Source organism: Malaclemys terrapin, chromosome 23, assembly GCF_027887155.1.
Source record: "Malaclemys terrapin pileata isolate rMalTer1 chromosome 23, rMalTer1.hap1, whole genome shotgun sequence".
NCBI classification, from domain to species: domain Eukaryota; kingdom Metazoa; phylum Chordata; order Testudines; family Emydidae; genus Malaclemys; species Malaclemys terrapin.
In genome coordinates, this window is record NC_071527.1 from 3,210,574 (window position 1) to 3,224,202 (window position 13,629).

General features: G+C 64.6%; 1 protein-coding gene across 1 annotated transcript in view; it reads left to right on the forward strand.

Moving 5' to 3' along the window:
• LRP1 (LDL receptor related protein 1) overlaps positions 1-1,873 on the forward strand; it is a 176,487-nt gene extending 174,614 nt beyond the window's left edge. Inside the window, exons 88-89 of the mRNA XM_054013207.1 lie at positions 147-291; positions 435-1,873. Of these exons, the coding sequence (XP_053869182.1) occupies positions 147-291; positions 435-575 (286 nt within the window). The 3' untranslated portion in view covers positions 576-1,873. The remainder of the gene's footprint in view (positions 1-146; positions 292-434) is intronic.
• The last annotated feature ends 11,756 nt before the right edge of the window (positions 1,874-13,629 follow it).

The window sequence follows — 13,629 nt, forward strand, 5'->3', positions numbered from 1 at the left end:
CCTGCCCCTGTGATATCGATGGCCCTCTCCCTGCAGCATGGGGTTCCCCAAGCCCTTTGCCCCACACACTGCCCCCCCTCCCGGCAGGCACCTGCCTCTGCCCCCCATGCCCAGCGCTGACCCTGTGCTCACCCCGTGCTCCCCAGCGCCAAAGGCTTCCAGCACCAGCGGATGACGAATGGCGCCATGAACGTGGAGATCGGGAACCCCACCTACAAGATGTACGAGGGGGAGCCGGAGGACGACGTGGGGGAGCTGCTGGACGCCGACTTCGCCCTGGACCCGGACAAGGTGAGGGTGGGGGCGGGGGACGGACCCCAGGGGAACCCTGCAGCAGGGACGCCAGAGGAGAAGGGGGGGACAGTGGGAGACCCTCCCCCCTGTGGGGACCTTCTGTTCCCCCCTCTCCTCACCCTTCACTCTCCCTCCCTCAGCCCACCAACTTTACCAACCCCGTCTACGCCACCCTCTACATGGGAGCCCACAACAGCCGGAACTCGCTGGCCAGCACGGACGAGAAGCGGGAGCTGCTGTCGCGGGGCACGGACGACGACCTGGCTGACCCGCTGGCATAGGGGGCAGGGATGGGGGGGGTCGGGCAACCCCCTAGCACAGGGGGCAGAGACGGGGGAGGGGGCTGCGGTGCCGCCGGTTTGGAAAAGAAGCCAATTAAGAGACAAGTGGGGGGGGGCGGGGGGGCGACAGACACTGTATAAATGTACAAATGAAGGATTATTACTTTTATATGTGAGCAGTATTATTACTTGTCTATTCCCCGGGCCAGGCTCCCTCCCCCACCCCCCCGTGGGACGAGCCGGCATCTCGGAGCGGGCACAGCGAGGGGTTAAAGTGGGGGGGATACCCGGCTTGTCTCCATAGCACTGGGGAGCTGGGTCCAAGGCTGTAGGGGGGAATCCCCCCCCTTGGCTGGGGGGGGTGCGTGGCAGCATTAACCCTGCGATCGCTCCCCCCCCCTCCCCCCCGGAGCTGCCAGCTCCTTGTTCTAGCTGCAGTTGAAACCTGCCGCGGTTGGGTCCCGGTGGGTTCGGCCCCCCCCCCGGGGCACCGTGTCCAGCCCCCCCCACCCTGAGCTATGAACAAATCAGTCTGGGGCCGAGGCCCCGGTGACTCGATTCCCCCCCCCCCCCGCCACCTGCCAGCAGCTGCAGGGGGAGGAGCCAGATGGAGAGCTCCTCCCCCTTGTCCTCAGCCCCACCCCTCCAGTCCCCATTCGCCATTGCAATCCTGTCCCACCAATCCGTTCCCTCGCTCCAACCTCACCAATCCCGCCCAGGCTCCCATCCAACCAATCATCTTTGTTCCCGCCTCCTGCTCCCATCCCACCAATCACCTTCCTTCCCGCGCAGGCTCTCATCCAACCAATCACCTGCCCCAGAACACTCTCTAGGTGGGATCCCCTTTTCCCTCCCCGCCCCGGCACTGATTCCCGGGGGGGGCGCGGCTCCTTTGGAGCTAGGGGTGTTTGGGGGCCTGCACCCCTGGGCCCCACGGCTGGAGCTGGGGCCGCTGCCTGGGTTTCCCCTGCCGGGGCTGGGGGTTCCTTTCCTTTGCGCCTAGCGCCATGTTTAGTGCATGCTCCTGCGGGCGAAGGGGGGGCCCCGGGCACCGCGCCGGGCACCCCGCTCCCCAGGGGCTGCCGCCGGCCCGCCCCAGCTTCATCTCCACTTGTTTCTCCCACAGGCATTTTTTTTAAAACCGAATCAAATGACCTAGCTTTTCTAGTAGGGACGGGATACGCCTGTGGGGGGCGGGGCCCCCAGCCTTTGGCGGGGGGGCGCCTTTTCATAACTTTTGCTGGATTACTTTACAACTAAACACAGAGATTGTTATAAATAAAATTTTTAAAAACTGAGGCCTGGTTCCTGCTCCTTGCGGGGGAGGGGGGTTAACGATCCAGCGACTCAGGAGAACTGTTACGGCAGCGCCAAGCGGTTCCACCTGGGATTGGGGCCATGTTGTCCTAGCTGCTACGGACACAGGGTGACGGCCCCTGTCCCATCACATCAGAGCCCGGTCGTGCCGAGCCAGGGCACAAGACAGCCCCCGCCCCGTCAGGCCAGAGCCCGGTCGTGCCGACCCCGGGCACGAGAAGGCCACCGCCCCGTCAGGCCAGAGCCCGGTCGTGCCGACCCCGGCCAGGAGACGGCCACCGCCCCGTCAGGCCAGAGCCTGGTCGTGCCGACCCCCGGGCAGGAGACGGCCACCGCCCCGTCAGGCCAGAGCCCGGTCGTGCCGACCCCGGGCAGGAGACAGCCCCCGCCGCATAGGCCAGAGCCCGGTCGTGCCGACCCCGGGCACGAGACGGCCACCGCCCCGTCAGGCCAGAGCCTGGTCGTGCCGACCCCGGGCAGGAGACGGCCACCGCCCCGTCAGGCCAGAGCCCGGTAGTGCCGACCCCGGGCAGGAGACAGCCACCGCCCCGTCAGGCCAGAGCCCGGTCGTGCCGACCCCGGGCACGAGACGGCCACCGCCCCGTCAGGCCAGAGCCCGGTCGTGCCGACCCCGGGCACGAGACGGCCACCGCCCCGTCAGGCCAGAGCCCGGTCGTGCCGACCCCGGGCACGAGACGGCCACCGCCCCGTCAGGCCAGAGCCCGGTCGTGCCGACCCCCGGGCAGGAGATGGCCACCGCCCCGTCAGGCCAGAGCCCGGTCGTGCCGACCCCTGGCAGGGGACGGCTCCCGCCCCATAGGCCAGAGCCCGGTCGTGCCGACCCCGGGCACGAGACGGCCACCGCCCCGTCAGGCCAGAGCCCGGTCGTGCCGACCCCAGGCAGGAGACGGCCACCGCCCCGTCAGGCCAGAGCCCGGTCGTGCCGACCCCAGGCAGGAGACGGCCACCGCCCCGTCAGGCCAGAGCCCGGTCGTGCCGACCCCGGGCACGAGACGGCCCCCGCCCCGTCAGGCCAGAGCCCGGTCGTGCCGACCCCGGGCACGAGACGGCCCCCGCCCCGTCAGGCCAGAGCCCGGTCGTGCCGACCCCGGGCACGAGACGGCCCCCGCCCCGTCAGGCCAGAGCCCGGTCGTGCCGACCCCGGGCACGAGACGGCCACCGCCCCGTCAGGCCAGAGCCCGGTCGTGCCGACCCCCGGGCAGGAGACGGCCACCGCCCCGTCAGGCCAGAGCCCGGTCGTGCCGACCCCCGGGCAGGAGACGGCCACCGCCCCGTCAGGCCAGAGCCCGGTCGTGCCGACCCCGGGCACGAGACGGCCCCCGCCCCGTCAGGCCAGAGCCCGGTCGTGCCGACCCCCGGGCAGGAGACGGCCACCGCCCCGTCAGGCCAGAGCCCGGTCGTGCCGACCCCGGGCACGAGACGGCCCCCGCCCCGTCAGGCCAGAGCCCGGTCGTGCCGAGCCAGGGCACGAGACGGCCCCCGCCCCGTCAGGCCAGAGCCCGGTCGTGCCGAGCCAGGGCACGAGACGGCCCCCGCCCCGTCAGGCCAGAGCCCGGTCGTGCCGACCCCGGGCACGAGACGGCCCCCGCCCCGTCAGGCCAGAGCCCGGTCGTGCCGACCCCGGGCAGGAGACGGCCACCGCCCCGTCAGGCCAGAGCCCGGTCGTGCCGACCCCGGGCAGGAGACGGCCACCGCCCCGTCAGGCCAGAGCCCGGTCGTGCCGACCCCTGGCAGGGGACGGCTCCCGCCCTGTCAGGCCAGAGCCCGGTCATGCCGACCCCGGGCAGGAGACAGCCCCCGCCCCATAGGCCAGAGCCCGGTCGTGCCGACCCCGGGCACGAGACGGCCCCCGTCCCGTCAGATCAGAGCTGGCTTGGGAAAGGGAGGCCCAGACCCGGAGTCCCCGGGCGACGCTCGGGAACTGCTCCCTACGAAGCCAGTCAGGACTCTGGTGAAGTCTCCTCTCTGAGCAGACTGGCTCCAGGGCAAGACTCTCACACGGCTTTCACCTTCCTGGGTCTGACCCTGGAGCATTCAGCATCCTCTGCCCCTCCGTGCGCTTTCCACAGCGAGTCTGCACCGGCGGGGTCCTGGGGCAGCCAGAGGGCCCTGCCCCCCAACTCCGCAGCCAGACGCGACTCTCAGCCAGACGGTAACACAGAAGGGTTATTAGACGACAGGAACACGGTCCAAACAAAGCTTGTAGGTACAGAGAACAGGACCCCTCAGTCGGGTCCATCTGGGGGGCAGGGAGGCCAGAGCCCCGCCTGGGCCCCCTTCATTTCCCCAGCCAGCTCCAAACTGAAACTCGCCAGCCCCTCCTCTGCCTTTGTCTCTTTCCCTGGCCAGGAGGCCACCTGATCTCCGACACCTTCAGTTGGCCCCTTGCAGGGGAGGGGCCCAGGCTGCCAAGAGACAGGGTGTCGGCCATTCTTTCTGCAGACACCATCACCCCTGCCCTCTAGGTGTCCCGGAGTCCCCGGGCGATGCTCTGGAACTGTTCCCCACAAAGCCAGTCAGGACTTTGGGGAGCCTCCTCTCCCTCGGAGCAGACTGTCTTCAGGGCAAGAAGCTCACACGGCTTCACCTCCTGGGTCTCTCCTGGGAACATTCAGCATATGCCCCTCCGTGCGCTTCCCACAGCGAGTCCGCCCAGGCGGGGTCCTGGGGAAACCAAAGGGTCCTGCACCCCCCACTTCGCAGTCAGACGTGACTCTCAGCCAGCCAGTAAAACAGAGATTTATTAGATGACAGGAACACGGTCTAAAACAGAACTTGTAGGTCCAGCGAACAGGACCCCTCAGCCGGGTCCATTCCGGGGCCCAGCGAGGCAGACCCCCATCTGCCCTCCCTTCCAGTCCCCAGCTAGCTCCAAACTCCCACCCCCGCCCAGACCCTCCTTCTCTGGGCTTTGTCTCTTTCCCTGGCCAGGAGGTCACCTGATCCCTTTGTCTCCAACACCTTCAGTTGGCACCTTTGCAGAGGAGGGGCCCAGGCCATCAGTTGCCAGGAGACAGAGTGTCGGGCATTTATGTACCCTGGCCCTTTGCTCTGCAGCAACCACACACCCTTATCCCACCACCTAGATACTTAAGAACTGCATAGGGGAAACTGAGGAAAACATTAAGAACAGTCCCACTTCGTCACACTAGGGCTCTGCAACAATCACGCACCCTGATCCCACCGCCTAGACACTCGAGAAATGCACAGGGGAAACTGAGGCACCCACACAGTATTCAGAGAAAACATTAAGAACGTTCCCACTTTGTCACAGGGGAGCAGGAAGCGGTGGGGGCCGGGGAAAGTAGGAGAGATGGGTCCTAGCAACTCCTGCGTGAATGCAGCTCTGGTTTAGTGATGCAAATCTGCCCTTACTTGGTACTGCCACAAGGGGGCAGCAGCTCCCCATTGTCTCTCCCTTTCCCAGGGTCCCATACGGCTCCCTGCAGAGGAATCCGGCTCCATCCCAGAGGCCGAGCCCCTGAGCCAGACAAGGGTTAGCACCAAGGAGCCGAGTAAGTGTCAACCCCCTTGCCCTGTTGTTGAATATCACCTTAACTCTGCCCCACAGCACCACACCCAGGCCAGCCGCCTGCTCCCCAAACGGGTGACACCCCCCGGGCCCTGGGCACACCAGGCTGCTGAGTGCGTGTGCGCGTGTGCGTGCGTGCACCAGACGGGTCTGTCCCAGGCTGGTGTCTTCCCGCCCGCTGGCTCGTCGCAGCCCCTCTCCTGGCTACTAGCCAGGGTGTGCCTCTGCCCCGCCCCCACCCGTGGGCCTGGTGAACCAGGGCAGCGCGTGGCACAGCCCGAGGGGGGCGTGACAATCGCAGCCACGTTCACCCTTGCGCCGGGAGGCGACAGGGACTCGTTCCTGCCGCGGGGTCCCTGCAGTGCCACCTCCGGGAAGGGCGGCCAGCATCGTATTCCCAAAGGGAGGGGGTTCCTTAGCGCCCCGCCCCACCCCTCTGCCCGATGTTCGTATCACGATGATTAACACCACCAAGCAGGACGCCCCTGTGGGCCCTGGGGGGGTGTCTTCTTGTTTCTTACAGCCCTCAGCAACTTGCAAGCTTGTGCAGAGCTGAGCAAAGAAAGGACGTCCCATGTACTGAGGGCCTGTCGGCCGCCCAAGCACCGGGTGAGCCCCAGTGTGGGGAGACAGCCCCGAACCCAGCTGGGACGGATCCACAGGCCTGGTGTGTGCGCCCAACTCTGGGGGGGGACCCTGCAGCGCGTCAGCCCCCTTAGGGCCACACTGGCTCATTGGGGGGAGCCCCTCGGCCTCCCCGGCTCCTGGGAGTGAACCTCGGAGCCGCCAGCCCCGTGCAGCGAGTCCAGCCGCATGGGGCACCTGGGGGAGACTTGCTAGCTCTGGAGTGACCCAGCCAGTGCGCTGAGGACACTCTTGGGTGTCATGGAGCAGAAAGTTACAGCGGAGTCACTTCAGAGCCCAGAGCTCGCTCGGACCCCCACTTGAGCCCCAGTCCGGAGTATGTCCTGCTTCCAGCGCCCTCCCGCCTCCGTCCCGGGCCCACCTGGTCACCCGGCCTATTGTTCTTCAGCTAGTCAGACCTGCTGGCTTCCCGCACACCAAGTCGCTAGGTACCAACCGGCTGGGCCATTGTCCAGCCCAGCCAGGCACACAGAGCCCTGGGTCTCTGCAAAGAGCAAACAACCTTCCCCTGCCCCCCGCCTAGCTAACCATGCACCACGTAGGGGAAACTGAGGCACACACAGGCGTCATAGAAACTGTTATGAAAAATTCCCGCTTGGTCACACAAACAGCCCCAGAGCTCAGGCAGCCCCAGCCCCCCAGCGAGCTGCAGCACCTTGGCTCGGAGCTGTAGGGTGCTGTGGTGCAGCCTGCACCCAGAGGTGGGGGGGTCTCTCCCCGCACCCCAAGGCAGCCAGCACTGGCCCTGCTGGGGTGAGCGAGGCCTCATCGTCTCCGTCACTGGAGCTTTGTGCAAACAGCCGGACAACCCCCCCACCAGGCCAGCTCTGGGGTTACTGGCCGCTGAGGCAGGGGCTGGACTAGCCAGGTCCCTTTCAGTCCCACATGGCTCCTGCCTGACCCCCTTCCCCCCCCCCCCCAGGCCATGCTCCCTCCCAGCTACCCCTGGGAACCCCCCCAGTCGCCTTTGCCAGGGGCTGAACAGCCCCCCCCCCTTAGTGCTTAGCCTCTGGGCCGAGCCCTGCTGACCCCAGCTCCCCTCCCACGAATGCTATTGTGCCCCCTGTGACAAAGTGGGGGGTTTTCTTGTATTCTGTGGAGTTCCAATGGTTTGCATGCCGAGGGGGTGGGACTCAGTTTCCCTGGGTGTTACTGGTTTAACGAGGTGAGGGAAGAGGGAGTTTGTTTTGTAAAGGACCGGAGAGAGGACGTGGGGACCCAGCCGATGGCCGGGAGGATGGATACCCCAGCGACCGGTGACCTGGCGACCTGGTGACCCAGAGGCCCAGTTGAGGAGACGCAGCCGGTTCTGGCCAGTGGGCGGACAATGGGCTGCAGAGTGATGACCCAGTGACCTAACCAGCCGGTTCCAGCCAGAGGACAGAAGCCAGGAGAAGAGGCCCCGGTTTACGACCCCGTTTCCCTGGAGAGAAGACAATGGACAGAGGCGGGGCCTGGGGCCGGGGATCTCAGAGGCCCAGCTGGGAGCAGGGGGGCTCTGGGCTGGAGAGGGGGAGCAGGCAGAGCCCACCTGGATGCAGAGAGACTGGGATGTGCTGGGCTGAGGGAGGCCAGGCCTGAGGCCCTGAGAGTTTCCTGTGCTGGGTTCAACTCTCAATAAACCCTCCTGTGTTACGCTGGCTGAGAGTCACTCCGGCCTAGAGAACAAGGTGGCATCAACCCTTTTGGGGGTGGAGGCCCCGGGGGTCCAGAGCGAGTGGACTCCCTGAGGGGGCCCATGGCAGAGACAGATGTGCTGAGGCTCTGAGAGGTGCGGCTCCAGGAGGTGGAGGGGCCTGACCCCGAGAGAGAGTGGCCCCCCGAGAAGGGCTGTCGCACTGAAAGGGGCACCCCCCACGGACCGCACGGGCCAAGAGTGGGCACGATCTGTGAGTCCGTGAGAACGTGGTGTCAGCAGTGGGATGTTTCGCGGATGCACCCTGTAGATGTGGGCTGCGGGCGCAGGCGCTTTGCAGTGAGTGGCTGCCAGCGGTAGAACGAGGGTGTTGAACGGAACCAGCCTGGACATGGCTTAGAACCAGCTCCGTAAGAGCAACCTGGCCCGTCTCTGCAGGGAGAGGGGGCTGAGCGTGGGGAGGCTCACTAAGGAGCGGCTGATTGCTCAGCTGGTAGAGAATGACCCGTCTGAGGCACAGGCTCCAGACCCCAGGGGGGCTCCCGGGGTGCCCGGAGAGCTGGGGAGTAGCCGGGGGGGCAGTCTGTGTAGCGACCGGGAGTGGGTCAGACCTGACTCCCCAGTCAGTACAGGGAGACCCCAGTCAGGTTCCTCCCCGGAGGAGCTGCAGAGACTGGAGCTGCAGCTGAAAGCGAAGGAGCTGGAGCTGGAGGATCGGAGGCTGGTGGTCAGAGAGAGAGAACGAGCGGACCGTGTAGAACAGCGGAAGCAGGAGTTGGAGCTGGACGAGAGACGGGCCAAGAGGGCCTGCCGCGGGGTAAGTGGGGAAGGGCCCCGAGACGCCAGTGGTGTAGGGAATCTAGACACCAAACTGCTGCCCCAGTTCGAGGAGGGCGGGGGGATATTGATGCTGACCTCACAGCCTGTGAGAAGGCTTGTGAACTGACCAGATTGACCGCGCAGACAGGCTTCGCTGTCTGACCCCCCGGCTGGGTCCCAAAGCCATACAAGCATTCAGCCAAATGGATGGTGTTGAGACGGGGGACTACGACCTGTTCAAACAGGCTTTGCTGCTGACGTTTGAACGGACTCCCGAGGTGAACAGGAAATGATTCCAGGGTGTGCGCAAGGCCCCAGGTGTCTCTTACAAGGAAGTCACCAACCTACTGGGGGAATATCTCGGCAAGTGGGGGAAGGGCGCAGGGGCCACTACCGCTGAGGACGTGTATAACCTGGTGGGGTTGGAGCAGCTGTAGGACATCTGCCCTCCGGACCTGAAGATGTGGCTAGTGGACCGGAAGCCCAAAGATCTGCACCGTGCAGGGGCGCTGGCAGATGAGTTCGTGGACAGTAGATCAGGGGCAGGGGGGGACCCACATCGGGGACTCATAAGGGGAGTCACCCAGAGACCTCTCAAAGGTGGGACTCCAGGAAGCCCAACTCAAGGGTGCCCGGGGATGCCGGGGCGGGGCGACCCCCCTCGTGGGACTTGAGGGACCTGAGGTGTAATTACTGTGGCCAAAAGGGGCACAAGGTGGCACAATGCCTGAAGATGAAGGAAATGGCAGCCAAGCAGAACCCGCGGGGTGTTAACTGGGTGGAAGCCCATTGAGAGGGGGCACCGTCGGGCCCGGGGGCTGCAGTCGAGAGGGCTGTGCCAGGGGGAGGGAATCACCAGGCCAGTCCAGCAGGGGAAGGCGGGGCCCCAGGTCCAGAGCACCCGTACCCAATCCGCCGGGTGAGCGTGGGACAGGCCCCAGGGGACAATCGCCACATCATCCCCATTGAGGTGGGGGGAAGACGCGTCCAGGGGTTCTGGGACACGGGTGCAGAGGTGACGCTGGCGCGGTCCGAGGTGGTGGACCCAGACCAGCTAGTGCCCGATGCCTACCTGACCCTGAGGGGAGTGTTTGGGCCCCCCGTCAAGGTGCCTGTAGTGAGGATACACCTGAAATGGGGGGCTAAGGAGGGACCCAAAGAGGTTGGGGTGCACAACCACCTGCCTACCGAGGTGCTAATGGGTAATGACTTGGAGAACTGGCCGGATGGCGCTCAGAGCGCCCCGGTCCTTACCTGGAGCCGGAGCCAGAGCCAGCAAGGGGCGCGGGACCTCCCGAGGCGGGAGCTGAAGCGCCGAGGGTAGGGCTCGACAGGTCTGGGCCGGAGCCTCCGTCCCAGGGTGGGGAAACTGAGGCACCACCAGCCAGGGCTGTATCCTCAGACCCAGCAGCTGAATTCCAAATGGAGCTGCAGGTGGATCCCTCCCTGGAGAAACTGAGGGCCCTGGCTAGCCACGACAGTGCTGGGTCCCAGGGGGAGGACTGCAGGGAGCGATTCCTGTGGGAGAGGGGATTCCTGTACCGGGAACGGACTGGTTCAGGGCGAACTGAATCTTGGAAAGTCGGGAGGCAGCTGGTGGTTCCCCAGAGGTACCGCCGCAAACTGTTGTACTTGGCCCACGATATCCCCCTTTCGGGGCATCAGGGCATCCGGCGCACCAGGCAGAGGCTGCTGCAGAACTTGTACTGGCCCGGGGTCTTTGACGCTGTCCAACAGTATTGCAGGTCCTGTGACTCCTGCCAGAGGGTGGGGAAGGCCCAGGATAAGTGTAAAGCCCCGCTGAGACCTTTGCCCATCATAGGGGAGCCTTTCCAGAAGGTGGCCATGGACATAGTGGGGCCCCTCAGCAGGGTGACCCGGTCAGAGAAGAAATTCATCCTGGTGGTGGTAGATTTCGCTACGCGCTACCCCGAGGTGGTGGCCTTGTCCTCTATCGAGGCGGACACCGTGGCAGACGCGCTGCTGACCATCTTCAGCAGAGTGGGGTTCCCCAAGGAGGTCCTTACCGACCAGGGGTCTAACTTCATGTCGACCCTGCTCCAGTGTTTGTGGGAGAAGTGTGGGGTCCGACACACCTGGGCCTCAGCCTACCACCCTCAGTCCAACGGGCTAGTGGAGATGTTCAATGGGACCTGAAAGATAATGCTGAAAATCTTTATGGACTAGCACCCACAGGACTGGGACAAGTATTCTCTCCACCTGCTGTTCGCATATAGGGAAGTGCCCAGGAATCCACAGGGTTCTCCCCGTTCGAGTTGCTGTACGGAAGGAGGGTGAGGGGGCCCCTGCACTTGATGAGGGCCGAGTGGGAGGGAAAGGCCTCTCCCGATGGGGAATCAGTGGTGGAGTATGTACTGACTTTCCGGGAAATGCTCGTGGAGCTCATGGGCTTGGCTGGGGGAACCTAGCAAGGGCCCAGAGGAAGCAGAAGGTCTGGTACGACCGCTCAGCACGTGCCCATTCATATGCTACCGGGGATCAGGTGATGCTCCTCATCCCTGTGAGGAAGAACAAGCAGCAAGCGGCCTGGGACGGCCCCTTCACGGTCATCAGACAGGTAAACGAGGTGCACTATGTGGTGGAACTGTCCAACCGGGCACACAGCCACCGGGTGTATCACGTCAACATGATGAAGCCGTACTGGGACAGGGAGAAGTTGGTGCTGGCTGTGTGTGGGCAGTGGGAGGAGAAAGGAGAGGACCCCCTGGCTGGGGCTAACCCCTCACTAGAAGCAATTCCCCTCTCAGACCAGCTAACCCCTGCCCAGCAGGCAGAGATCAGAGAGGTGCTGCATTCATACCGGCAGCTGTTCTCCAGCCAGCCTCGGCTCACTAACCTGGCTGTCCACCGGGTGGAGACGGGAACCAACCCTCCCATCCGGTGTTCCCCATTCAGGGTCACTGGGAAAGCAGCCCAGGACCTGGAGAGAGAGGTCAGAGACATGCTGGCTTTAGGGGTGATCCAGTCGTCCTCCAGCCCCTGGGCCTCGCCCGTGGTGCTGGTCCCCAAGAAGGATGGGGCTATCCGGTTCTGTGTGGACTATCAGAAGCTCAATGCCATTACCGTGTCCAATGCCTACCCCGTGCCAAGGACTGATGAGATCTTAGACAAGCTGGGGGGGCGCCCAGTACCTCACTACCATGGATCTTACCAAAGGCTACTGGCAGGTGCCTTTGGACCCGGAGGCCAGGGTGAAGTCCGCCTTCACCACCCCAATAGGGCTCTTCGAGTTCCTGGTCCTGCCTTTCGGCCTCAAGGGGGCACCTGCCACCTTCCAGCGCCTGGTGGATCAGTTACTAAGGGGGATGGAGGACTTTGCTCTGGCGTATATTGAGGATATCTGTGTCTTTAGCCAGACCCAGGAGGAACATGTGTCCCAGGTGAAGAAGGTGCTGGGTCGCCTCCAGGATGCAGGACTGACCATAAAAGCTGGAAAGTGCAAGGTGGGGATGGCAGAGGTGTCATACTTGGGTCACAAGGTTCGGGGTGGCCACCTGAAGCCGGAGCTGGCCAAAATGAAGGCAATCAAGGCCTGGCCCGCCCCCAGACTAAGAAGCAGGTCCTGGCTGTCATTGGGATGGCGGGGTGCTACCAGAGGTTTGTGCCCCACTTTAGTTTCCAGGCAGCTCCCCTCACGGAGCCGTGTAGGAAGGGAAAGCCGGACAAGGTGGTCTGGACCGAGCAGTGCCAGAGGGCTCTCTGTGCGCTGAAGGGGGCACTTATCCAGGGCCCGGTGCTGGGAAACCCGGATTTTAACAAACCCTTCCTGGTGTTCACCGACACCTCGGACACAGGGCTGGGGGCGGTGCTGATGCAAACTGATACTAAGGGGGAGAGACACCCCATCGTGTACCTGAGCAAGACGCTGCTGCCCCGGGAGCAGCACTATGCGGCCATAGAGAAGCAATGCCTGGCCATGGTGGGGGCCCTTAACAAACTGCAGCCGTATCTATGTGGGCGGCGCTTCACTGTGTGCACCGACCATTCGCCCCTGACGTGGCTGCACCAAATGAAAGGGGCCAATGCCAAGCTGCTGAGGTGGGCCCTGCTCCTCCAGGGGTATGACATGGAGGTGGTCCATGTGAGGGGGAGGGCCAATGTTATAGCCGATGCTTTATCACAGGACGGGGACCCTGAACTTCCCCAGGTCACTGGCTAAGTGACTCTGCTCCGTTCAGCCTCGAAGGGGGGAGAGATGTGACGAAGTGGGGGGGTTTCTTGTTTTCTGTGGAGTTTCAATGGTTTGCATGCGGAGGGGGTGGGACTCAGTTTCCCTGGGTGTTACTGGTTTAACGAGGTGAGGGGAGAGGGAGTTTGTTTTGCAGAGGACCGGAGAGAGGACGTGGGGACCCAGCCGATGGCCGGGAGGATGGATACCCCAGCGACCGGGGACCTGGTGACCCGGAGGCCCAGCTGAGGAGACGCAGCCGGTTCTGGCCAGTGAGCGGACAATGGGCTGCAGAGTGAGGACCCAGTGACCGAACCAGCCGGTTCCAGCCAGAGGACAGAACCCAGGAGAGGAGGCCCCAGTTTATGACCCGGGAGAGAGTGGACCCCCGAAAAGGGCTGTCTCACTAAAAGGGGCACCCCCCACGGACCGCACGGGGCCAAGAGTGGGCACGATCTGTGAGTCCATGACACCCCCCATCCTGTCCCTCCCCACACATGGGCCTGCTGGGGGCTTTACGGGATCCCGGCTGCGGGGGGGGGGGGGGGGGGGGGAGCGCCCACATCGACCACCAGATGGCGCCAACGCTCTCAGGAACTCAGCAGATCTGGGCCTGGGAAGAGGATGGGGAGACTGAGGTGTGGGGCCGGGGGGAAGCTGGGTTTACCCCCCCCCCCAAATGATGGGACCATCGGCTCCTCCCCCGCCCCCAGGGAACACACACACACACGGCACCTCCACACACACACACATAATCTCATCCAGCTGGGGTAGCGGGGGGCTGCGGGGCGGGAGCGAGAGGCACCGGCAGGGCTGGGGTAGCGGGGGGCTGTGGGGCGGGCGCGAGGGGCACCGGCGGGGGTGGGGTAGCGGGGGGCTGCGGGGCGGGCGCGAG